General features: G+C 46.0%; 1 protein-coding gene across 2 annotated transcripts in view; it reads right to left on the bottom strand.

Annotated features, from left to right (window-relative positions):
* LOC146788707 (NXPE family member 4-like) overlaps window positions 1–25,892 on the bottom strand; it is a 652,915-nt gene that overhangs the window by 254,100 nt on the left and 372,923 nt on the right. For both annotated transcript variants that reach the window (XM_085630307.1, XM_085630310.1), the window contains exon 4: window positions 3,328–3,389. In XM_085630307.1, coding sequence (XP_085486433.1) covers window positions 3,328–3,389 — 62 coding nt within the window. The remainder of the gene's footprint in view (window positions 1–3,327; window positions 3,390–25,892) is intronic.

Genomic DNA, 25,892 nt, shown 5'->3' with positions numbered 1-25,892 from the left:
GAGAACAAGGGAGACATGGGGCAGGGCAGGAGAGCAAGAGAGACATGGAGCAGGGCAGGAGAGCAAGAGAGAGACATAGGACAGGGCAGGAGAGTAAGAGAGAGACACGGGAAAGGGCAGGAGAGCAAGAGAGAGACATGGGGCTGTGCAGGAGAGCAAGGGAGACATGGGGCAGGGCAGGAGAGCAAGAGAGAGACATAGGACAGGGCAGGAGAGCAAGAGAAAGACATGGGACAGGGTAGGAGAGCAAGAGAGAGACCGAGAACAGGACAGGAGAGAAAGAGAGAGACGTGGGAAAGGGCAGGAGAGCAAGAGAGAGACATGAGACAGGGTAAGAGAGCAAGAGAGAGACATGGGGCAGTGCAGGAGAGCAAGAGAGAGACATGGGAAAGGGCAGGAGAGCAAGAGAGAGACATGGGGCACTGCAGGAGAGCAAGGGAGACATGGGGCAGGGCAGGAGAGCAAGAGTGAGACATAGAACATGGCAGGAGAGCAAAAGAGAAATGGGAAAGGGCAGGAGAGCAAGAGAGACATGGAAAAGGGCAAGAGAGGAATAGAGAGACATTGGGCAGTGCAGGAGAGCAAGAGAGAGACATAGGACAGGGCAGGAGAAAAAGAAAGATAGACATGGGACAGGGCAGGACAGCAAGAGAGAGACATAGGACAGAGCAGGAGAGCAAGAGAGAAACATAGGACAGGGCAGGAGAGCAAGAGAGAGACCTGTGTAAGGGCAGGAGAGCAAGAGAGAGACACGGTACAGGGCAAGAGAGAGACATGGGGCAGTGCAGGAGAGAAAGAGAGACCTGGGGCAGGGCAGGAGAGCAAGAGAGAGTCATGGGTCATGGCAGGAGAGCAAAAAAGAAACGGTACAGGGCAAGAGAGCAAGAGAGAGACATGGGGCAGTGCAGGAGAGAAAGAGAGACATGGGCAGGTCAGGAGAACAAGAGAGAGACATGGGGCAGTGCAGGAGAGCAAGACAGACAAGGGAAAGGGCAGGAGAATGAGAGAGACATGGAAATGGACAGGAGAGCAAGAGAGAGACATGGGGCAGTGCAGGAGAACACGAGAGACACGGAAAAGGGCAGGAGAGCAAGAGAGACATGGAAAAGGGCAGGAGAGCAAGAGAGAGATATGGGGCAGTGCAGGAGAGCAAGAGATACATGGAAAAGGGCAGGAGAGCAAGAAAGACTTGGAGCAGGGCAGGATAGCAAGAGAGAGACATAGGGCAGGAGAGCAAGAGAGAGACATGGGAAAGGGCAGGAGAACAAGGGAGACATGGGGCAGGGCAGGAGAGCAAGAGAGAGACATAGAACAGGGCTGGAGAGCAAGAATGAGACACTGGAAAGGGCAGGAGAGCAAGAGAGAGACATGGGGCAATGTAGGAGAGCAAGTGAGACATTGGGCAGTGCAGGAGAGAAAGAGAGACCTGTGACAGGGCAGGAGAGCAAGAGAGAGACACGGGTCATGGCAGAGCAAGAGAGACATGGGGCAGGGCAGGAGAACAAGAGAGAGACATGGGAAAGGGCAGGAGAGCAAGAGAGAGACATGGGACAGGGCAAGAGAGCAAGAGAGAGACATGGGTCAGGGAAGGAGAGCAAGAGAGAAACATTGGGCAGTGCAGGAGAGCAAGAGAGAGACATGGGAACGGGCAGGAGAGTAAGAGAGAGACATAGGACAGTGCAAGAGAGCAAAAAAGAGAGACCTGGGGCAGTGCAGGAGAACAAGAGAGAAATGGAGCAGGACAGGAGAGCAAGAGGGAGGCATGGAGCAGTGCTGGAGAGCAAGAGGGGGACACAGGGCAGGGTAGGAGAGCTAGAGAAAGACGTGGGGCAGGGCAGATGAAGCACAGCCGTGAACAATTACTGACACGGACCGACTTGACACAGTACACTTAGTAGGACAGAGACATAGAACTGTGCAGACAGAGGGACAGAGAAGTAGAACTGTGCAGACAGAGGGACAGAGAAGTAGAACTGTGCAGACAGAGGGACAGAGACCTAGAACTGTGCAGACAGAAGGACAGAGACATAAAACTGTGCATACAGAGGGACAGAGACATAAAACTGTGCAAAGAGACAGAGATATAAAACTGTGCAGACAGAGGGACAGGGATAGCGTATTTTGGGGAATTTGGGGAATTTCACAAATCACAACCTGCTCCTTATGACAAAGTACCAAAATGGTGCTGTTGCGCCACGTTGCACAATTACGCTGTAGTTCAGGGCACAATAATAACACGATAACAAGGCAAATGACCAGAACGCAAGTGGCTGTTGTTTGTGGCAATTGTTTTGTCCGCTCTCTACTTCTCTTCATGTCACAAATTGATGCAATGACGCTTTTTGTGCTAAAATACAGTTCTAAATGACGGATTCACATTTAGCTTAATTTAGCATAATTTTCTTGAAATTTCACATCATTGTGTGAAAGCAAATTGCAGACATTTTGCAGACCCATAATCTGAAGTGTGTAAGTGGGGCAGTCCAAAGCCCTATAGTGGGTCATTGGCATTCACAAGAGCAGTGTTCCTGGTGCAGTCCTGCAACAGACCTCTCACCCTAATCAAATTGGTGTATCTGGTGCAGCGCAGAGGTAGGTTAATCAGATCTGTGTATCTGGCGCAGCGCAGAGGTAGGTCCTTGGTGTTCATCAGAGGTGTGTAAATGGCACTATGCTGAGAGAGATCGCTTGCACTAATCAGATCTGTGCAGGGCAGAGATAGGTCCATGGCATATATCAGGGATGTGTAAATGATGCAGTCCTGCGACAGATCTCTGGCAGTCTTTAGAACCTTGTCAATTTTGCATCTTTCGTAGATTCCTGAGTTTCATATTATTTATGTCTTATAAAGCACACAGCTACCCCAGAGGGTGTCCCAGCGCTAGACCAAAGTAGAGAGAGTGCAGCCAATAAACTACAACAGCCAGGTCTTCCAACCCTTGCAAAATGCCATAAGAGACGGGCAATGTCGCAGGGACTCTGGGAGATTGTTCCAAAGCTTCGGACCCAGATACGAGAAGGTGACTCCCCATGTGTGCGCGGCGATGACCTCTGTACCTGGCGCAGCTCTGGAGTAGATCTTCGACACATGCTCTTGTCTTGCAATGTAAGGTGCACATGTTTCCCAAGCCCTGTATCCCTGAAAAAAATCTAGAAAATCCTAAAATTCACACTTGAACTCCCCACCGACTCAATGACCTCATGTACCTTTATTGACGCTCTTAACTCATCGTTTCCCTCTCTCTTTCATATTTACTCTAACACCAATAGCGAGTGGATTCATCAAATACTATAAACAATGCACCCATTATTAGAAAGAAGTCTCACTTGAACACTGGGTGACGTTGAGGTCTTGTAAGCCATGAGGGATTGCAGCTCTGATGCGAGACCTGGAACATGGAGAGAAGAAGGAGGAATCAGCATGTGGAGCAGATCTGCAGCATCAAACCATGCCCAACCAAGAAGAGCATGTCTACTACACCTGCTCTGTTCCTGGGGAGACCCACGCGGCTCTGGGAGCGTTCATGATGGAGCCCACGCCACACTGGGAGTCTTATGGATAGGAGTCTTATGGATGGGAGTCTGTCTGAACTGATGAGACCAGTCTTTACTGGGAGTCTTACGGATGGGATTCTGTCAGAACTGATGAGACCAGTCTTTACAGGGAGTCTTATGGATAGGAGCCTGTCTCCCCTGGAGTGAGAACTTATGAGACCAGTCTTTACTGTGAGTCTTATGGATGGGAGCCTGTCAGAACAGATGAGACCAGTTTTTACTGGGAGTCTTATGGATAGGAGATTTATGGATGGGAGTCTTATGGATGGGAGCCTGTCAGAACAGATGAGACCAGACTTTACTGGGAGTCTTATGGATGGGAGTCTTATGGATGGGAATCTTATGGGTGGAAGCCTGTCAGAACAGATGATACCAGTCTTTACTGGGTGTCTTATGGATGGGAGCCTGTCAGAACAGATGAGACCAGTCTTTACTGGGAGTCTTATGGATGGGAGCCTGACTCCCTCGGAGACTTCTGGATGGGAGTCTTATGGATGGGAGCCTGTCAGAACAGATGAGACCAGTCTTTACTGTGAGTCTTATGAATGGGAGCCTGTCAGAACAGATGAGACCAGTCTTTACTGGGAGTCTTATGGATAGGAGATTTATGGATGGGAGTCTTATGGATGGGAGCCTGTCAGAACAGATGAGACCAGACTTTACTGGGAGTCTTATGGATGGGAGTCTTATGGATGGGAATCTTATGGGTGGAAGCCTGTCAGAACAGATGATACCAGTCTTTACTGGGAGTCTTATGGATGGGAGCCTGTCAGAACAGATGAGACCAGTCTTTACTGGGAGTCTTATGGATGGGAGCCTGACTCCCTGTGAGTCTTATGGATGGGAGTCTTATGGATGGGAGCATGTATCCCCTGGAGTTAGAACTGATGAGACCAGTCTTTACTGGGAGTTCTATGGATGGGAGCCTGTCAGAACAGATGAGACCAGTCTTTACTGGGAGTCTTATGGATTGGAGCCTGACTCCCTGGGAGTATTGTGAATGGAGTCTTATGGATGGGAGTCTTATGGATGGGAGCATGTATCCCCTGGAGTTAGAACTGATGAGACCAGTCTTTACTGGGAGTTCTATGGATGGGAGCCTGTCAGAACTGATGAGACCAGTCTTTACTGGGAGTCTGTCAGAACTGATGTGACCAGTCTTTAATGGGAGTTCTATGGATGGGAGTCTGTCAGAACTGATTACATCAGTCTTTACTGGGAGTGTTATGGATAGGAGTCTGTATCCCCTTGAGTCAGAACTGATGAGACCAGTCTTTACTGGGAGTCTTACGGATGGGAGCCTGTCAGAAGTGATGAGACCAATCTTTACTGGGAGTGCTATGGATGGGAGCCCGTATCTCTTGGAGTCAGAACTGATGAGACCAGTCTTCACTGGGAGTGTTATGGATGGGAGCCTGTATCCCCTGGAGTCAGAACTGAGGAGACCAGTCTTCACTGGGAGTCTTATGGATGGGAGCCCGTATCCCCTGGAGTCAGATCTGATGAGACCAGTCTTTACTGGGAGTCTTACAGATGGGAGTCTGTCATAACTGATGAGACCAATCTACTGGGAGTGCTATGGATGGGAGCCTCTCAGAACTGATGAGACCAGTCTCTACTGGGAGTGCTACGGATGGGAGCCTGTATCCCCTGGAGTGAGTACTGAGGAGACCAGTCTTTACTGAGAGTCTCATGGATGGGAGCCTGTATGCCCTGCAGTCAGAACTGATGAGACCAGTCTTTACTGGGAATCTTAAGGATGGGAGCCTGTATCCCCTGGAGTCAGAACTGATGAGACCAGTCTTTACTGGGAGTGCTATGGATGGGAGTGTTAAAAAGATGAATTCTTGAATGAAGACAGGAAGTGAATGAAAATCCAATATTCGTATTTATTGATAAGTGTTGGAGATAAAACAGCTCAGCCACCCAACCGCCTCTGGCTCAAGTCAGCAATCTCTTTCACCAAGATTCTGCCACTGAGCCGGAGTAACTCTACAGTTCTAGAATGTATAGTTGTCAACCCAGGAAGAAGTAACATTACAACACATCTCCCTCTGTTATGCAACAAACAACGGAGAGAAAATGTGGACAAGCAACAAAGAAATACAACATATCAAAATTATACCACATAGTCATTCAAGTATGAAGGAGCATGGGACTCTCTGCTAGATCTCTTTGGATCCCCAGAAATACCTTTTTCATAAACATTATGAAAATAATTACCTATCTGGTCATTCTCTCCACATACAGCAACCCTGCCCAAATTCCAAAACCTTTGGTTCGAGGTCTTCATAGCATTATCAAAAAAATTAATAACTTTCAAAGGTCTTGAGAATTTGGAACCAGAAACACAGAAACCAGGTTTTTGTCCATAACAAGATCACCGACAGCAACCTTAGTTGACTTGACAGCATGTCTCATATCATAATGTTCTTTACTTTTCAAACATTTTTGATCTTCTTTCTCTTTCCAGGAAACTAAATCAGGAACTCCACACCTGTCAGAAAGGAATCGATTAACCCATGGTGGTTCTAAAAAGGTATCAGGTTGTCTACTGCGAAACAAAAGAAAAGGAGTTTTACCAGTTGTTGAGTGAGGCGCAAAGCGATAAACGCCAACTCTCATAGGGGCATATCAACAACAACCGGCGATAATTATCTCTAAGCGCACTTAGCGCTAGGATAATTATCACCGGCTAGCGTGAATTTTTATCGCTGAGATAGCGTGCTATTAGCTGTGGTAAATATTTCATTACCGGTACTATTTTTTATGCGGTAAAGTCTAGTAAGAATAACTCAGTAAATATAAGAGGCAGAATCCGTGGTATTAGAGGTTCTAAAAGGCTTCATTCCTTCACAAAGGAAATACAATTCGAATTGCAGGCTTCTATTCCATCACCACGAAAGTTCAGGAAGGAAGGGCATACATTATTGACAGATAATCAGTTTTATAGGAAATGCATTACAGTGAAACAGATGCAGGAGGCGTAACAGCTGATAATACAGATAAAATATGCATACGTAACTAATAAAGGCGGACATATGGGCGTAATTTAATAAACGTCATTATACATGATGTCACAAGTGGGTGGATCTATAAGAGAATCCTGCAATGTCAGCAGAAATATTTGGCAGAGATGCGCGCGCAGCCGCATGACGTGTGATTGACGTGCAACTAGAGGATGAAGGTGACTTGACATTTAGCTCTACATGTGGAGACAGAAGTCTGGGGGTCATGTCAACCTAATCCCAAATCATATCTAATATCCTATGTTTAAAGAACTGTGTTATCCAAAAGGAAAGGTCTCTAGGATAGAATCTATTCTATACTGACTGTTAGTGCGTGTACAAGCGTCTAAGTGTCTACATGAGATGCGAGGGGGTAGGAATATTCCATGGTAACAGGGGCTATGAATGAGGACAGCGAGGCCTGGCCCTTTGCACGGTAGCTGGAGGAATGTTTACCTAAACTACTAGACAGGAATGCATCGGATGAGGAGCGGAGCAGATAATCTTGAAGGTGAAATACAGTTTTTGGCAGGCAACAGGCTGGATCAGGCACCGTTAGCCGCGCAGGGAGTAGGACAAAGTTCATGGATACAGATGCAGGCTCAGACTGGAGCTTTCAGAGGCAGAAGGCAGGAAAAGGCTTGATGACAGAATTCTGGGCCTACTCGCCTGAATCTGTAAAATGTGGAAAGTGAACCACATAAAGTCGGTGGCCTTTCATACTTAGGAATGGAATATCCGACCCATTCATGGCGAATCTGAAAGAGGACATGTTGACGGTGGACGCACATATATTTGCGTCTTCAAAACTGGAACTGGAGGGAACATACATGTACTTATAGCATGCACATGGAGCCGTTGGGGTCTACGATAGGGGACATAACTGATCACAAAATTCATATTTCCTCATTCCCTCCTTGTCCCCTACGGACCCTCAGGAGATATCGATCTTCATCAATCCATCGATCTGTTCATATAGCATCATTTGTTCTTCTTTCTTCTTCCGGGATCTTGAACGAAAACTTGGATGTGGGATACACGATGTGGCACACAGACCACAAATCGCTGGCCCACATTGTAGACATAAGCAGCAACTGAATAGTATGAGGAAGCCAATACCTAGGAAGGATAGGATTCTCCATCCCCAGGCTGACAACACGCTCCAAAACCAACCGGACCAAGTCCAGGTGCCTGGACTCTGGTGTATCTGACTCACAATCTTATGGAGGCGAGTTATGGCTTTATATACTGACGGCGAATTTTCTGGTATGAAAACACAGCAACTTGATCCGATGACCCTACAAGCTCCGCCCCTATCGGCCAGGATGACGTCAAGGACAAGACGATTTTGAAGCACAACAATCCGCATAGCAGACTGCTCTTCTGTTAAATTGCCTAAGGCGGAAGTAGTCTCGTTCACTACTGCTTTAAGGGTTCTAGTTAATCTACGTATCAGCTTACTATTAGTGACTGTACCTATATAGGGAAAGAAACCTTTATTGAAATCTGTGGCGGTGACAGCGTTTTGGGGGTGATCTGCGGGCCCACCCTCTACCCGGTACCTGAAGTGACGCTTGGGCTCAGAGGCAGCCACAACAACCACGCTTCGCCGCGACCGCGGCAGAAAGGGGGGACTACAATCCCCAGATTCCCCAGCGGCGGATGCCGGAAGGTGACATCTTCGCGCCCGGAGGCGGATAAAGTTGCAGTGAGACCCGGCAGAGCGGGCGGTGACAGCGTTTTGGGGGTGATCTGCGGGCCCACCCTCTATCCGGTACCTGAAGTGACGCTTGGGCTCAGAGGCAGCCACAACAACCACGCTTCGCCGCGACCGCGGCAGAAAGGGGGGACTACAATCCCCAGATTCCCCAGCGGCGGATGCCGGAAGGTGACATCTTCGCGCCCGGAGGCGGATAAAGTTGCAGTGAGATCCCGCGACGCGGGACGCGAGCGGGACGCGCCGGACTAAGCCCGGACAAAGGGCGGACCGTCTGAGGCCGTCAGAGGCAGAAGGAGGCTGGGCTGGGCCACGTCCTTTGTTTCTGCTAGACCTGTGAGTACATATTCAGGTTTTGTACCCACTAAACTATGTCTACCCGTTCTGGTAAACTGTTAAGGAATGAAGCTGTAAGGGGGCCAAATGCAGCAAGCCCCATTATTGGATCTATGGACCGCTTCATTACCAGGGTGGCGGCGGTGATTGATAAGGAGATTGCAATGTCTGAGCGGCGTTTATCTGAGGTCTACCTCCCTTCGAGACGTTCATCCCTGGGGGGCGATGCTCAATCATCACTTATAACTGCCAGTACCCAGTTCCAGGGCGATACTGCGCCTAGTGTTTTTGGTACTTCCTCAAACCCACCCCAGTTGGTTGACATTGAACAAAATATAGGCAGGCTAGAAAGTTTGGCTGATCTTTTTCCAATAGTCACCATGGAGCCTGATGATCTTGGTAAACTGATTGCATCATCGTCCATCAACACCCCAAGTGAAGCCATTAGTGTTGTGGAACCTTTATTATCGTCCACCTCGCACTTGGGATCACCAGAAGGGGAGATAGTTAGGTCCCCCAATAATTCCCAAACAACCACCATTAGACAGGAGAATAGGCCCTTAAGCAAAAAGGTTCGTAAACGTAAAAGGGGCTGCCCAGTTAGACAGGCCGCGCTTTACCAAAATTCAAGAAAGCCTTTTGGAGTGGGTATAAGAACTACAAGGGCCAAAGCCACAGTGAATAAACTGGCCATACCTGGGGATGTTGTAAACTCTCCTGAGGAGTCACACTCTGGCCCAAATAGTGCGAAACTTTTAAAGTTTACGGACTTAGCAGCGGTAGAAAATATTCTTGAGAAGGTCTATAGACTCTTGAATCCGTTGCTAACTCAAGTTAAAGGCCTTGGGGATAGGATTGACAAACTCGAGCAATCAACCCTTGACGGCTTCCACTCACTTAAAGTAGCAGTTAAACAAACAAGTAGAGTGACCGAAGTTAAGAACCTGGTTACAAGCGGAAACGTGCCCTCATCTCAGCGAGCCTCTAAGCATCCACTATGTTGTGAGAAGGGAGCTTCTAATAGCCCATCTACCCTAGCTTCCACATCTATTCCAAGTCCCAAAGCAGGACTTCAGCAAAAGGGTACTCAAACCCAGTTAGAGCCCGATAAAAATAAGCCTAAATCTCCCCGACAGAAGCAGCCACAGGTAGTGAGTGGCATAATGGAAATTCCTAAAAAACAAGGGGCATGTACCAACTCTAGCAGGTTAGCCTTAGAGAAATTCCCTAGGTCCGTCCCCCATCCTACCACTAGATCAACCCTTTCACTTGCCCCTAGTAAACAAGTACGACAAATTCCTCCAGTAAACCTTCCACCAGACTGTCAACCCTTTGCGGCAGTCATGGTTAATGTGCCTCCTCTAAAGGACGGCCAGTTGGAAAATCATCAATCACTTAAGAATAAGTGTATCCACTGGCTAAAGGCAAATAAGCCAATCCCGCTAGGTGTGGATGGCATTATACTGAGTGTCCGTAGAGTGGACTGGGTTGGACACGGGGAAAAAACACAGGAGGGGGACTGTATAATTGTAAATTTCCAAGACCCAAGAGTGGTACCATCGATTTGTACCCCTGTTCCTAATATGGGGGTCCCGGGGGTCAAAGTGGTAGACCTTTCCTTCTTTTACCCCAGGCAAATTATTGATTTTAGCGGTAGAAGCTTAAGTCCCCCTGTTCTTGTCCAGAATAGGAATGGGGTTTTAGGGGACACCAGGGAGAAAAATTTGTGGCCAGCGGGACCCATCTGACTGGAAGTTGGGCAGAGAGTAGATTCAGTGGAAATATTATCACTTAGCAAAAGTAATCCTACAAGTGGGATAGGTGACCTTATACCCACCTTGCATGACCCTTGCTGTCCTCACGTTTTCCCGAGGAGCTCTACAGGCGGGGACATTCCGGCGCCCTGCAGCACTCCGGCTGTGACGGACCTTGTCCTTAAGGTTTTCAGCTGGAATGTCGCGGGGATTGCAGGAAAGTTGCCCCTCCCTGACTTTATTAGGCAGGTCGACGAGCACTCTCTGTGCCTCTTTCAAGAGACATGGAGTCGTGTGCCGGTCCACAGGGTGGGTTTTTCCTCCTACTTCTCCCCTGCGCATGTCTCATCTTCAGGGAGGGGGCGCCCAGCCGGTGGCCTCCTTATCTGGGTTGCGGCATCTCTTGATTGCAGAATTATGGATTTCCCCACAGGTTCTCCTGACATTCAAAACATAACCATAATAGACCAAAGGGGGAGAGCTGTTTTAAACGTTTATAATGTTTATGCCCGGGGAACCGTGGGCGGGAGAAAGTCTCCTGTAATATCTTTACTCGAGACTTTGTTAAACAACACCCCATATAAGTCTCGTACATTGGTTGCAGGTGATATGAACTGTACGTTCGAGCCTTTGGGTTCGGACGTTTCCCTCGACCAAGAGGAGGAGGACACTAGGTGGGGGATTCCGGCTCTGGAAATCCCACCGATCAAGAGGTGGTCAGAAGTGGCGCTTCAGTTATACTCCCTGAGCCTTGAATTCAATCTAAGGGCTGCTAATGGGAGGACACCCTCGGATAGGCTGGGCGCACACACATATAATAGGCCCGGACATACATCTAGGTTAGATTATCTTTTAGTAGACGTGTGTCTATGGCCTTATGTAAAGGATATGCAGGTGGTCCCCTCGGTTGAAAGCGACCATAACCTGCTTTCTCTAAGTATGGCCCAGTGGTGGCGTCACTCAAGTAAGGTTTCTATAAACCAGGTAGCAGCACCACCTGAGGTATCTGAAGTCTCCCCTTGTGGTAGGCGAATTAAATGGGCCAAACTGGTTTTATCAGAGGGGAAGGTAGAAGAAATAAAATCTCTCCTAAACCATACGGTATTAAACCTTGGAACATCCTCGGAAGGTGTGGGCAGAGCGAGTGGGCTCTTCGTCTCCCTGATAGATGCCTTGACTAATGTCTTTACTGTTCACCACAATAAATTGGGTAATAAACTCTCTAAAAAACCCCTCGATGGTTGGTATTCCCAACCATGTAGGGTTCTTAAGGCTAAGTTAGTTGAGGCGATCAAAGCTAAGTCCCGTCTTGAGATACAGGAAGCAAGGAAGGCCTACAATAACTCTCTTAAACTAGCCAGGAGGGAGTGGGAAGTTAAACATTGGGATGACCTGCTCCAGGCCAGCAAAAGTAGAGACCCAAGGGCATTTTGGAAACTTATAAGTGCACGGAAAAGCCCCGATGCACTTATGAGACCCTGTAACATCTCGCCACAAAGCTGGGTAAAGCACTTTGGGTCTTTATACCTCCCTCCAGATGAGGATGGTAATGCGGGGATGGTTCTTACGCATATAATCGAACCTCATGCCTACGATCTCTTTACTCCGCTAGAACTTGAGGGGGTTATAGGGTGGGTAGCCCCACGCAAGGCTGCGGGTCCCGATGGCCTCCCGGGAGACCTTATGAGGGCATACCCAGTGGAATGGGCACGGGTCATAGCAGCGCTACTTAATGATATCATGATGGGAGGGGCAGTACCTGAATCCTGGAAAGGGGCGGTGGTGGTCCCAATTTATAAAAAAGGGTGCAGGGAAGCTCCAGGTAATTACCGACCCATAAGTCTGATCGACTCCACCCAAAAGATAGCAGGTAAAGCTATCCTTGGAAGGATTCTCCATTGGGTGGAGGAGAATAAAATTCTTTCAGACTTTCAGGCAGGTTTTCGGGTTGGAATGGGGACAATTGAGCAGGTGTTTAGGCTGGTATTATTGTGGTGGAAGGTGGTGGAACTGGGCAAGGGCAGCCTTTATCTGGCCTTTATAGACCTGAAGACTGCCTTTGACCTAGTCCCCCGAGAGGATCTCTGGAGGGTACTTCTCGAGCTGGGCTTACCCCCTTACATCTTGTCACTTCTTATCAGCCTTCACGCCCATACCTTTGCCCAGGTCCGTTGGGGTAAAAACGGTGAACTTACTGAGAAGATTCCAGTCTCTAGGGGCGTAAGGCAGGGCTGTGTCCTGGCACCAACCCTATTTTCACTTTATGTGAATGGGGTGGTAAAACATCTCCAGCAAGAACCAGCCGACGCCCCCTGTCTCGGAGGAGTCCGGATCCCCACCCTGCTATTTGCGGACGATACGCTCCTGATTTCGAAGACCCCTCAAGGTCTCCAGAAATTATTAACACGATTTCAGGAGTTTTGTGATGTAAGAGTATTAACAATAAATGTGGATAAAACAAAATATCTAGTCCTAAATCCTCCTAAGAAACTGGGCCGCCCACCGACTCTAAATTCGACCCCCCTAGAGAAAGTAGCCGAATTCGACTACCTTGGCATCCGGATTACGGATAGGATGTCCTGGGTTAGTCATATTGATAAAATGGTCCTCAGCCACAGGAGAGTGGGAGGTGCCCTTATGAGGGAGTTCAGGGCCTCTCCAAGAAGATCACTCACCCCAGTAGTTGATATTTACAAGGCTAAAGTAGTGTCATCAGCCTTGTATGGTGCAGAATTGTGGGGCCACTGCTGTTTGAAAGACCTAGAGACAGCGGAGAGTAAGTTACTGAAATCCCTTATCTCCGTCCCCCTGAGTACTCCATCCGTACCTGTCCGGTTGGACATGGGCTGCAAAAATATTAAAGACCAGGCCCAGCTTCGCCCGCTTTTGTTATGGACAAGAATCTGGAGGGGTGAAGAATTGAAATCTTATGCCGATGCCTTGGGAGAAATTATAAGTTTGGGGGGCTGGGCTAAAATAAAGTGGCTTAGAGATACTAAAAAGCTCTTGGAGAATGTCGGTCTAGGAGGCTGCTGGTCATCACGTTCAGCCCCTACAAAAGAAGTTGTCAAGGCGCATTATTGGAACTGGTGTGCGGAGCGGTTAAACACAACCTCTAACCACTGCAAGTCGACTGTCGCCTTTTTGCAAATTAAAGACACTGTGGCTTTTGAACCCTACCTGGACCTGATAACTCTCCCTTATGACCGAGCCCTTTATTTCAAATTTAGAGTTGGATGTCTCCCCCTAGGTGCATTGGTATCGAGTTGGTCACCTGTGCCCCGCATTTCTCCCAACTGTGCGTGTTGCCCTAGCAAGGCCGAGTCTATTCTACATGTCTTATTTGTTTGCCCTGACTATGCAAGGCCCAGGAGTGTCTGGTTGAAACCCCTCTGTCGCAATATGGGCACACGTAGTCACCTTGAAGCCCTGCGTATTTTAACTACGGACACTTCCCCCCTTTTAGTGTGTGGAATTGCGAAATTTTTAAAGTGGTCCTGGCTTATTCGCTGCAAGAGATTGTCAGTAGCTGTTTAATTCTTTTTTTAGATAATTTATTATGGGAAATTTATGCCCTTTTTATATTCTTATGACTTTGATACTGGCTTCTTGTAACTGTGATTTTTATGTGTCTACTGTATTTTTTATGTGCTTACAAGATATCTTGCATATCGAATAAAAGCTTATGACTGACTGACTGAAATCTGTGTATTGCTCCCATGCTGTTTCAGTGTAATCGACAATTGGGAGATCTCTCTGCTGTCTATTGTGTACTAAATGGGTATTTCCATGATAATCAGGAGGAGCTAGGAAAACAGGTGGCAGAAGGAATGCTATGTAACAGGTACCATCCCAATCTAGAGGTAGACGTATATATGCGGTCTGGCCACATATGAAGTAGGAATGACGGGAAGCTCTAAATGTAGACTTGCCTTGATCACTGAATTTTATTACAGTGGTGCACTTACTATGGCCCATGTGTATGGAACCATTCTTTCTTACACATAATTCCCCTTTTACTGGGAATACTGACATGGCGGGCAAGAGTGGTGTAGCTTCAGATTCAACGTTCAGGATCATGAGGTTAAGTGTAAAATTACCTAATCCATATACTTCATTCTCTAGATCAGTTCCTGTTCTTTTGGGAAGTCCCTCCTTGTTAGGGTAGCAGACTTTAAGCAAAACTAGGTTCAGGTTTCCCCATACCCAGTTGTCTTGATAAACTGCGGAATTTGAATCTATGGAATTAATCAAACTAAACCATGCTCCACAGGAGCCATTGTGTGTGAACGGATATGGAAAGAGGGGCAAAACTCCCTTATAGTTCTGATAGGGAGGGAGTCGGCCACATATCCAACAATTTGTGGCATTGCTGGTCTGATGGGAATGATGTAACATACTAATGAATGTGTTGTTGCGCAGCGCAAATCTATAGGACAACTCATGCGGAGGTAATTCGCTAAAAGAATGTTCTGCAGTTACATTGTAAGTACGCTTAAAAATAGGGTAATACATGTGCAATAGTATACTGGTAATGATGATCAGAAGACTTAAAAAAAACAAAATTAATAATGTTACCGTGCAGTGACTACGAAGTGATTTACAATACGCATGCTTTTTAAGCTGCATCTGTTGATTTCTTTCTCTATTCCGGTCTAGAGGATACATGTCAGAGACAAATTCAACCGATTCACCTTGGAGAGGACTTAAACAATCAAATTGTCTGACTTGCTAGACCTTAACTTCAGTTTATAAAGTTCAGTGTTTGTTGGTTCAACCAAGGAGAGCTTTGAGTCTGTCTGTGAGGGAATGCAGGGCTGAGCGTTCACACTAGATGGTAGTCCATAAAATTTCTTGATATGACTCGAGTGCAACCACCCTTTACGTCCCTCGATCTTCACGGCTGTCCTTGTGGTTAGTAGAACCAATTTTGGCGATTTCCATCTAGGCTCCAGTTGGGTCTTCCGGTCAAAATTCCGGACCAGAACCAGGTCGCCTGGAACCACGTCATGGGGCTTCACCTCAGTGTTATCAGGAAAAGCTGCAGCTACCTGTGAACGACAAGATTGTAGTGCAGACATCAAGGAAGCCAGGTAATCTGTCAGCATATTACAGTCAACATCAGTGATTTTGCGAGGTATAGGCGTCCCCCACATATTTGGTGGTCTACCGAAGATCACCTCGTACGGGGATAGCCCTGTTCGAGAATGTGCTACCATTCTCATGTAAAAGAGCGCAACTGGTAAGGCTACTATCCAATCGACACCTTTTTCTCTACATATTTTGGACAATCTAATTTTCAGAGTTTGATTATGGCGTTCCACGAGACCTGCTGCCTCGGGATGTCGGACACAGTGGAATTTCCATTGGTAGCCTAACAAAAGGGAAACGTGTTTCATTAGTTCGGATGAGAACGGCTGGCCGTTATCTGAGTAGACAACACGTGGTAAACCGTACCGTGGGAAGAATTCTCGAACTAACTGTTTGGCAGTAGTCGGGGCAGTGTAATCTGAAACCGGGTAGGCTTCTGTCCAACGGGAAAGAGCACAGACAATTACGAGAACATATTTGAATCCTCGACATCGTTCCATCTGGATATAATCCATCTGGAGGACTTCAAAAGCATGATCGGGAGGTTGAAATCCACCCTGCTCTACGGGGATGCTTTTACCTGGATTAAACTGACAACATATCATACAGGTACGTACTTTCTGTTTAGCTGCGGCTCGTAAATGTTTGTTAAACCAGATGTGTTGAATGCTGTCTAGCATAGCTTTTTCTCCTAGGTGCGCTGGACTATGTATCGTGTTAATGATGACTTGAACCATAGAGTCGGGAAGAAACCATATAGATTTTTCCTTCGTCATCCATCCTTGATCCGTTTGGATCCCTCCTAATTCAGTCCATTTCTTTATTTCTTCTGGTGTAGCATGTGTCTGTATGTCAATTACATCAAGGGCGGGATCCTTAACTGTCATGCAATGTGTTGGTGTCGGAACTATTGTCTTTGTCGCGTCAGTTGTGTGAGTCTGATTCTGAGCAGTCTGTTTAGCTGTTCTGTCAGCTAGGTCATTACCCTGAGAAATGATATCGGTAACTTTTGTATGGGCTTTGCATTTCATAATCGATATTGCAGTAGGTAGATGAATCGCGTCTAATAGGGCTTGAATGAGGGGTCCGTGTTGGATGTGGGCACCGTGAGAAGTTAAATAACCTCTCTCTCGCCACAGTACGCCGAAGTCATGGACGACTCCGAATGCATAACGTGAATCTGTGTATATGTTGACTTTCTTATCTTTGGCTTGAATACAGGCTTGTGTCAGAGCGATGAGCTCTGCTGCTTGAGCTGACAAAGTGTTAATACAATTTGTTTCAATGACTTCAGTGTCTGTTGTGACTGCGTAAGCGGCCACTAACTCTCCTGTACTTGTTCTCATACATGACCCATCTACATACAATGTCAAGTCTGGATCTGACAAAGGGATATCTGTCAAGTCTTGTCTGGGTTTCGTCGTGATAGTAATGACTTCGACACAATCATGTGCCAATGGATCTGTTCCGCCTACTGGCAACAGTGTGGCAGGATTTAACGTATTACAACGTCTGATTTCTATGTGTGGCTGAAACAATGTCAATTCGTAACCAGTGAGTCTCGCTATAGTCAAGTGTTGTGTTTGTGTGCGGTTCAAGAGAACCTCAACTGCGTGTGGTACTTGTACTGTCAATTGGTGTCCTAACACTATGGCATCGCTTTGTCTGATTGCTAAAGCTGTTGCTGCCACCGATTTCAGGCACGCAGGAAGAGCCTGAGCTACTGGATCTAATGTACTAGAGAAATAAGCACATGGTTTGTGTGATCCTGCTTGTTCCTGAGTGAGTACTGACAAGGCAGTACCGTCGCGTTCTGTAACAAAGAGTGTAAACTGTTTACTGTAACATGGTGTTGCTAAAACAGGTGCTTGGCATAAAGCTTTATTTAAGCTTTCAAAGGCGTGTGTATGTTCTTGAGTCCAAGGGAGGACAGTCGATGTGGCTGCCTCCTGTGTTGTCAATTGGATGAGTGGTTTTGCTAGAAATGCATATTGAGGGATCCACTGCCTACAGTATGAAGTGAGGCCTATAAAAGCCCGCACCTCCTTTTGTGTCTTGGGTGGTGGCATGTTAGCAATTAACTGGATGCGATCAGGTGTAAGCTGCCTTCCCTCCTTGGACAGCGAGTGCCCAAGGTAAACAACTCGCTGGACACAGAATTGCAGCTTAGAAGGGGACACCTTGTGCCCCTTGTCGGCCAGAAATTTTAAAACCGTCAGTGACGCTTTCTCACATTCAGGTTCGCTTCGGGCGGTGATCAGCAGATCATCGACATATTGAAGCAAGGCAGTGTTAACTGGCATGTGGATACTGTCAAGTTCTCGTTTCAGTGCTTGGCTATAGATGCTGGGGCTTTCTGTAAATCCTTGAGGTGCGCGTGTGAATTTAAAACTTCGTCCATTTAAACTGAATCCGAACAGATATTGACTTTCCGGATCTATTGGGACGCTAAAGAAAGCATTCTTGAGATCAATTACAGTGAAAAACGTTGCTTCTGAGTCAATAGCTGTGAGTAATGAAGAGATATCTGGGACCACAGGGTATTGTGGTATAATACATTTATTTAGTTCGCGCAGATCAATAACTAATCGATATACTGGTGGTGCTTTTGGATCCGTTCTTTTAAGAATCGGAATTATCGGGGAATTACATACATTGGAGTCGGTTTCGACAACCACTCCTTGTGCAATGAGCTCGTCAATGATTTGCAGCAAAGCCACAACAGCATCTGGTGGTAACTTGTATTGTCGCATTCGTGGTAGTACTACTCCTGTTTTCAGTGTGACTCGATATGGTGTAATGTTCATGCAACCAACATCAGTGGGGCCTTGTGCCCATAAATGTGTAGGTAAATTCTGCAGCCGGTGATCCATGTCCCTGGACACGTAGTGACCTTTAAAGTCACGTAAAAATAGTCGTACTCCTTCCGGAGAACAACATATTATGGCTCCTAGAGCTTTCAATGTTTTTATACCTAACAAGTTTTCTGGACATGATTTAGTAAGCAATAAATCTGTAGTACGTGTCAATGGACCGACCGTAAGTGGAAGAGGTTGTGTTACGTCATTGATTATAGGTTTTCCTGAGAATCCAAGGGAAATATTCTGTGAGCCTGAGAGGGGTGCCCCTGGAACTTCACTGCGTCGTATAGTTGTTCTGCTTGCCCCTGTATCAAGTAAAAACTTTCTGTCTTGCCCTAATAGTTCACTATGTACATAAGGTCCCTCTTGGTCTACAGGAACCTCGATAAGGGGTAAGCCAACTTCCCTCTCTAGGCTATTTCATGTGTATCGCTGATAATCGGGATAATCTGCTTGTGCATACTGATACATCTGTTGTGTCGTTGCTTGTGTTGCAGCAATAGGCTGCGCTTGTGGTGGTGCTACGGTCTGTTGTGGAGCTGCCTGTTGCGGAGCTAGTTGTTGCGGAGCTGACCTAAGTTGTACATGCTGAGGGATTTGTTGTTGATTCTGATCCTGTCTAGGTGGACGTGGTCTTTCCTGGGTTCTACCTGTGGCAATATTATGTTTCAGGACTGGACAATCGTGTATATAATGACCTTGTTGTTTACAATAGTTACATGTCCCTTTCGTTGGACCTGTGGAATCAACCTTTTGATGACCATCGGCTGGAACTGACTGTGCAACAAGCATTTTCATTTTTGTATCTTTCATACGTCTTTGTTCATGTTCTTGTTCTTCTCTAATTCTATTGTGGTGATATTGTAACATCTGTAACATCTGTGATGGGGTATTACCTTGCCAGGTACTTTCGAATTTCAATACTCTATTCTTGACTTGCAGCAGAGAATTTTCAACTAATTTTGTCACAAACAGATGTGGATATGACTCACTACTGGCTTTTATGCCACTATTTATACCAAAACATTTTTCAAATCGGGAATAGAAATCACTAGTGTCTTCATCTGGCTTTTGTTTACAGGCTGATATTGCACCCCAGTCTTCCTTTTTCGTAGTTAATAAACGTGGCAGTACCTGCACTAGTAGTCCTGGTAGTGCTGTAGTCTTTTCCCCAAGCCCTGCTCCTGCAGCTCGGGCCCTTTCTTCGTTTTCTAATGCTGTCCAATCTATCTTTTGGTCTCCCACCTCCCATTCCTTTTCTTTGAGTTTCTCATAAACACCGGCGGGTAATAGGACTTTTAATATTTTCATAATGTCGGGGTAGGTATACTCTCCCATGAGTAACATGTCTTTTATCTCACGGTGGAAACCTGCTGGATCCTTGTCATGGCTGGGTACTACTTTCTTCATTTCTAATAATTCCATTTTAGTTATAGGCGTGTACACAAACACGCGTGTAAAGTTATTACCTTCACCTCTGATTGGGTGTACTTCGCGTAACGGGTTCTGTCTATCTATGTGATACATTTTTCTTCCCATGATGGGAACTGGAACGTGTTCTGGGCATACGAAAGTTAAATATTGGTTTCGAAATTCTAGAATTTCTTTAATCAAATCAGTACCTGACCCTCTCCATTTATTCGTGAGTAGTTCTGTCAATATGTCAGGTAAGGGTCCTGGATCGGAGTGTTGGCTTTTATATAATATAAGGAGGTGTTGAATCATGTATATACTAGCTAAACGCTGTTCGTATGGGTCAAGATTCAGAAACGTGTGTGCAAGTACATCATCATTGTATTCGCTGGGACTGTCAGCCCATTGTACTGCTGACCTGGCTAATTCTTGTTCGTCCATGGAATCGAGCATGTGGTACCCCCTTCGATCTCGGAGTGATTTATCAGCGGCTTGAAATAGGTGTTCCGGGGATCTTGTATTTAACATAGGGTTTGGAAAATGTCTATTACATTCTGGACGTATCGGACGTATCGGATCATTAAAGCCTCTAGTATTATTATGGGGTCTTCCTCTACCTACATAAGCTATCGTGTCTAATTGTTCTGATTCTTGCTCCTCCTCTTCCTCTGATTCAACTCTGTTTGCTTCTCGTCTTTCTTTATGTATTCGTTCTACTTCCTTGCGGATCTTTCGATACATGGCGATTATACACGCCTGTCTATCATGTTTCTCTTCTGATATGTTCTGACCCCATTTGGCAAGTCTTTGCATGGTATCATGATCTGCCCCAGGCCTGTCTTGATTCCTAATTACGCAATTTATGAAAAAACGGAGTAGTTGTCTCTGTACATCCACTTTCTGGTACTCCATAGCTTCGTTAATACTCTCTGGACCTCGCCCTGTTTGGACAAAGCGATATATATCGTCTAGGTGTTCAACCATTCCTGGTATCGTCATTAAATACAATGTAGCTCGTCGTATACGTAGTGATGATATGAGCAATTTGTCCTGTTTACCTGGTACTGGGTCGTATCTACAATCTACAAGCTGTTCTTTAAACATGTCGGATGTCGCTAGTTGGGGTGTACGTTGGAGTGCTAAATCTCTAAGGGTCTGTTTATTTCGCGGCGGTGTGGCAAACATATCTGTCGTACCTCCTGTAGCACCATCTGAGGTGCTGGGCAAGAAAGGATTCGTTGGACGTAAAATGGAAATTGTAGATGCGGGAAAAACAGTGGAAACGGACGGACCTGTTGGGACTTGTGTAGGAGTTTGTTGTTGCGGGGGTACAGACGAATGCTCTGGGTGTTGAACACCATCGGCAAGCGGTGTGTGTGGTATGGCATTAGCATACTCGGGAGCTACGTCATCTAAATAGGAGGAAAGGAAAACGTCCTTTGCTGTTTTGGGATGTGTTTTGGGATGTGCTTTTATCGGGAGCAGTGGAGGAGTCAAGTCTTTTGGTATCTCCGGGGTAGCCTTAGGTAACCCTTCGGCCAGAAGAGGATACATACCATTCATAAGAGTGTTTCTTTGTCTATCTACTTGTTCTGATTTTACTCGGGTACCTTCCTCAAGTAATAGATTTTCTCGAGTTTTATTTGAATTCTCTCTACCTTTCTCTTCCTGTCTGAGCGCTTTTTCTGTACGTCTATGTGATTCTTTACGCCATAATTCAATGGCATCTTTCTGTGACTGTCTGGCTTTCTTTTTCTATAATTCTTCTTCTACTCTCATGATGCAATCTGCATCCCAGGTCCCCGCTGCGGGCCATCTCTGACTTTCTGGCAAATCCTTGGTGTAGTCCACCCATAAATCAAGAAATAAGACGGCATCTAGGCCATGTTTATGATACATAAAGTACCCTGGAGTGTCCCTAGGTGGGATGGGAACAGCTTCTTCGAGTACCCCTTTTCTAGTTTTGATCTGTCTTAGTTTCGAAAAGAGCGGCATTTTTAGATGGTTGCTAGGACACACTTTATACAGTAAACACAATAATGAACAGTCATTCACACCACAATATATAGATCCAATTAAAACATTTAACACTTAACAGTTTTACGAACGATGATAACTAATAGAAAACTAGTTAATGACATAATACTGACACTAGATAATACTGATTTATATGCAAGACATACTAGATATACTGCTAAACAGTACAGATACACTGCTGAAACAGTGCAGACCGGATTTGTGTACCCAAACCCGTCTTGACCGGCACAGACTATGTGCACGTTAAATGCCTCCCCGGTAATGGTACTCACCGGGTAGCTCGGAACGGAAGGCCTCGGAACGGAACTGAAACTGGACCGGACTGGACTCGACTCGACTGGACTCGGAACTTCGGAACCTGGTGGGCCTCTGTATACCTCGGATCTTGCTCTCTCAGCTAGGCTCTGGTCGGGATACTTCGCACTTCTCACCGCCTCGTCTGGGTGTTGATCGCAGCCTCAGTCGCCCCCGCTTGGCCGGAGGGAGATACAGGAAATCCTGCAGGTACGCGTTTTTGTCCGTTCAGCTGTGGCAGGAGACCGGGCCTGCAACGCACCTCCGGCGAGTGAGATGAGAAAGTGTCCCTGTTCGGGCGCCAATTTATGTGGTAAATATTTCATTACCGGTACTATTTTTTATGCGGTAAAGTCTAGTAAGAATAACTCAGTAAATATAAGAGGCAGAATCCGTGGTATTAGAGGTTCTAAAAGGCTTTATTCCTTCACAAAGGAAATACAATTCGAATTGCAGGCTTCTATTCCATCACCACGAAAGTTCAGGAAGGAAGGGCATACATTATTGACAGATAATCAGTTTTATAGGAAATGCATTACCGTGAAACAGATGCAGGAGGCGTAACAGCTGATAATACAGATAAAATATGCATACGTAACTAATAAAGGCAGACATATGGGCGTAATTTAATAAACGTCATTATACATGATGTCACAAGTGGGTGGATCTATAAGAGAATCCTGCAATGTCAGCAGAAATATTTGGCAGAGATGCGCGCGCAGCCGCATGACGTGTGATTGACGTGCAACTAGAGGATGAAGGGGACTTGACATTTAGCTCTACATGTGGAGACAGAAGTCTGGGGGTCATGTCAACCTAATCCCAAATCATATCTAATATCCTATGTTTAAAGAACTGTGTTATCCAAAAGGAAAGGTCTCTAGGATAGAATCTATTCTATACTGACTGTTAGTGCGTGTACAAGCGTCTAAGTGTCTACATGAGATGCGAGGGGGTAGGAATATTCCATGGTAACAGGGGCTATGAATGAGGACAGCGAGGCCTGGCCCTTTGCACGGTAGCTGGAGGAATGTTTACCTAAACTACTAGACAGGAATGCATCGGATGAGGAGCGGAGCAGATAATCTTGAAGGTGAAATACAGTTTTTGGCAGGCAACAGGCTGGATCAGGCACCGTTAGCCGCGCAGGGAGTAGGACAAAGTTCATGGATACAGATGCAGGCTCAGACTGGAGCTTTCAGAGGCAGAAGGCAGGAAAAGGCTTGATGACAGAATTCTGGGCCTACTCGCCTGAATCTGTAAAATGTGGAAAGTGAACCACATAAAGTCGGTGGCCTTTCATACTTAGGAATGGAATATCCGACCCATTCATGGCGAATCTGAAAGAGGACATGTTGACGGTGGACGCACATATATTTGCGTCTTCAAAACTGGAACTGGAGGGAACATACATGTACTTATAGCATGCACATGGAGCCGTTGGGGTCTACGATAGGGGACATAACTGATCACAAAATTCATATTTCCTCATAGCAACGCTTATCTCAATAGCGATAAAAATCCTCACGCTAACAGGCTAACGTGAGATTATCGCTGGAAACCCAGAGATTATCTCACGTTACCTTGTTGATAGGGACAGGCAAACTTAGCCATGATATCCTCCTTCCATAGGATATCATGGCTAAGTCAGAAAAACACCAGACGTAAAAAAGCAGCGTTAACCGCGGTTAGCGCTGCTTTTTTGTCTCTAACAGGGTTAGCGACATTCTTGATAATAGGAGAAATGTCACTTAGCGACATTTCTCCTAATATTTTACTCTGGAACGCCACCTTTGCATCTCATTAGAGACGCAAAGGGGAAGCGTAGAGTAAAAGGGTGCTAACATGCAAAATTGCATGTTAGCACCCTGTTGTTGATAGGGCGCTAGTTTTATCTCTCCTTTTTTGGCTTTTAAAGCGAAAAAAGCAGAGATAAAGCCCTTGTTGATATGCCCCATAGACACCGCTTCCTTCCAATCAAGACTGTTTTGTTTTGCCATAGTTTCCTTTATAACCCTGTTCAACAGTCCCATTTGACTCAGGGTGATATAGGGCACATTTCTTATGAACAATTCCACAATTAATAAGAAATTCTTCCATGTCTTTAGAGAGAAGTTGGACACCATTAGCTGTCAACAAGGTTTCTGGTATCCCTTCTCTAGAGATCAAATTTTTAAGGAAATCGATCACAGTTTTAGAGTTAATATTTTTTACAAAAGCTATTAGACCCATTGCCATGCACAGGTATCAAAATATCAAGAGCTATGTCCTTCCAAGGACCGCTGGGGCGCGACTGCATTTCCATTGGTTGAGTCCTGATTTTTAGACTCTTCTCACTAAGTGAACATTGAACACTCAACCTGTACATCCATAACAGGCCACCAGTAGGTAGAGAGCACTGAACAACAATCGAGATGCCTTGTTGGAGCCTCCTGTAATTAAACCACCTTTGTCGAGGCTTACATTTGTACACACTTTTTGCACTCAGACGAATAAGATTCAAAAAAGCATACGCAGACACTGGTCGATTTTAAACATCGGCCAAGTTACCCTTCCAAGGCCCCTTTTTTCCTACAAAAGAGGCACCAATTTACGAGATACCCTTGTGCACACTAGACCTAAAATCATCCCATCTGTCAGAACTAACACATTATGGGATTTACCGAGGGTGCAAGGACATTTTCCCTGTGGTACATGCACTGCTTGTCCACAGACCGCACCAACTAAAGAGATTGATGTTGGGACACAGAAACCCTGGGCTATAACTAAACATACCAATTGCAATTCTGAACGAGTCATATACCTTATCACTTGCCCCTGTTCATTGAGGTATGTCGGGATGACGACACGCAAAATAAAGCTTCGCATCAATGAACACAAAAGTACCATCCGGTGCAAGAAACAGGCAACTAAATTGACTCAACACTTCCTCACCTTCCAGCATACAGCAGAGGAACTCCAATGGACGGTGTTAGAACAGCCGTTCATTCCACCACATGTCAGTGACATTGCCCGCTTTCTTTTTAAAAAAGAACAGAAATGGATTTATTTACTCCATAGCGACACACAAGGGTTAAATGATGATATACCGTGGACTAGCCTTTGAACTCATGGTGTCTATATCTCCAACTTGGTTACTTGATCCAAACTATTTTGCAGTCTTGTTATCCTGCTGGTAGTGGAATAGATTGAGCTACACCATGGTTTGACCTCCCCTTCAGGTCATCATTAGACTGCCTTACATTTATGAGCCGCTTCTCACACTACTTTTGGAACGAGTGACATTTAGCTCATTTTAATCTAGCCCAAGCCGGATCTTACACGGCTTTACCATTTAATAATGTCATGACATTGAGCCCCATCGCTTTTAATAAGACACCATTGCAAGCGATATGAGATCCTTTACTTTCAGACGTTCAAACATTTTGTGATAGACTTCAATTACCAGAAGTCTTTGTTGCCGCTGACGCTCCCGTCATTGAGACGCGCGTCTATTTACACGCGTTAGATGTATGCGTCGGTGCCTCCCCGTCCAGCTCAATACAGCCGGAGGTACCGACGGATAGGTAAGCGCACACAATGTGATGTTTCTGCATTTACATGTACTCACAATCGAGCAAGACGCAACTACTATAGCCTCACAGCGAGCAAACATTAGCGTTGCCATATTAGTCTCGTAATGTCCATACTCGTGATAAAGTGAGTCCCAAGGCTTGTTTCGTTCTTCATGCACATAATGCGGTGTCTCTGTCTCTGCATTTATCTGTACTCCCAATCGAATAAGACGCAATCAGTACAGTCTTACAGCTAGTAATCTAGACAAACA

Source organism: Triturus cristatus, chromosome 10 (assembly GCF_964204655.1).
Source record: "Triturus cristatus chromosome 10, aTriCri1.1, whole genome shotgun sequence".
In the NCBI taxonomy this organism is placed as follows: Eukaryota; Metazoa; Chordata; class Amphibia; order Caudata; family Salamandridae; genus Triturus; species Triturus cristatus.
This window is presented reverse-complemented; position numbering and strand designations above follow the sequence as displayed.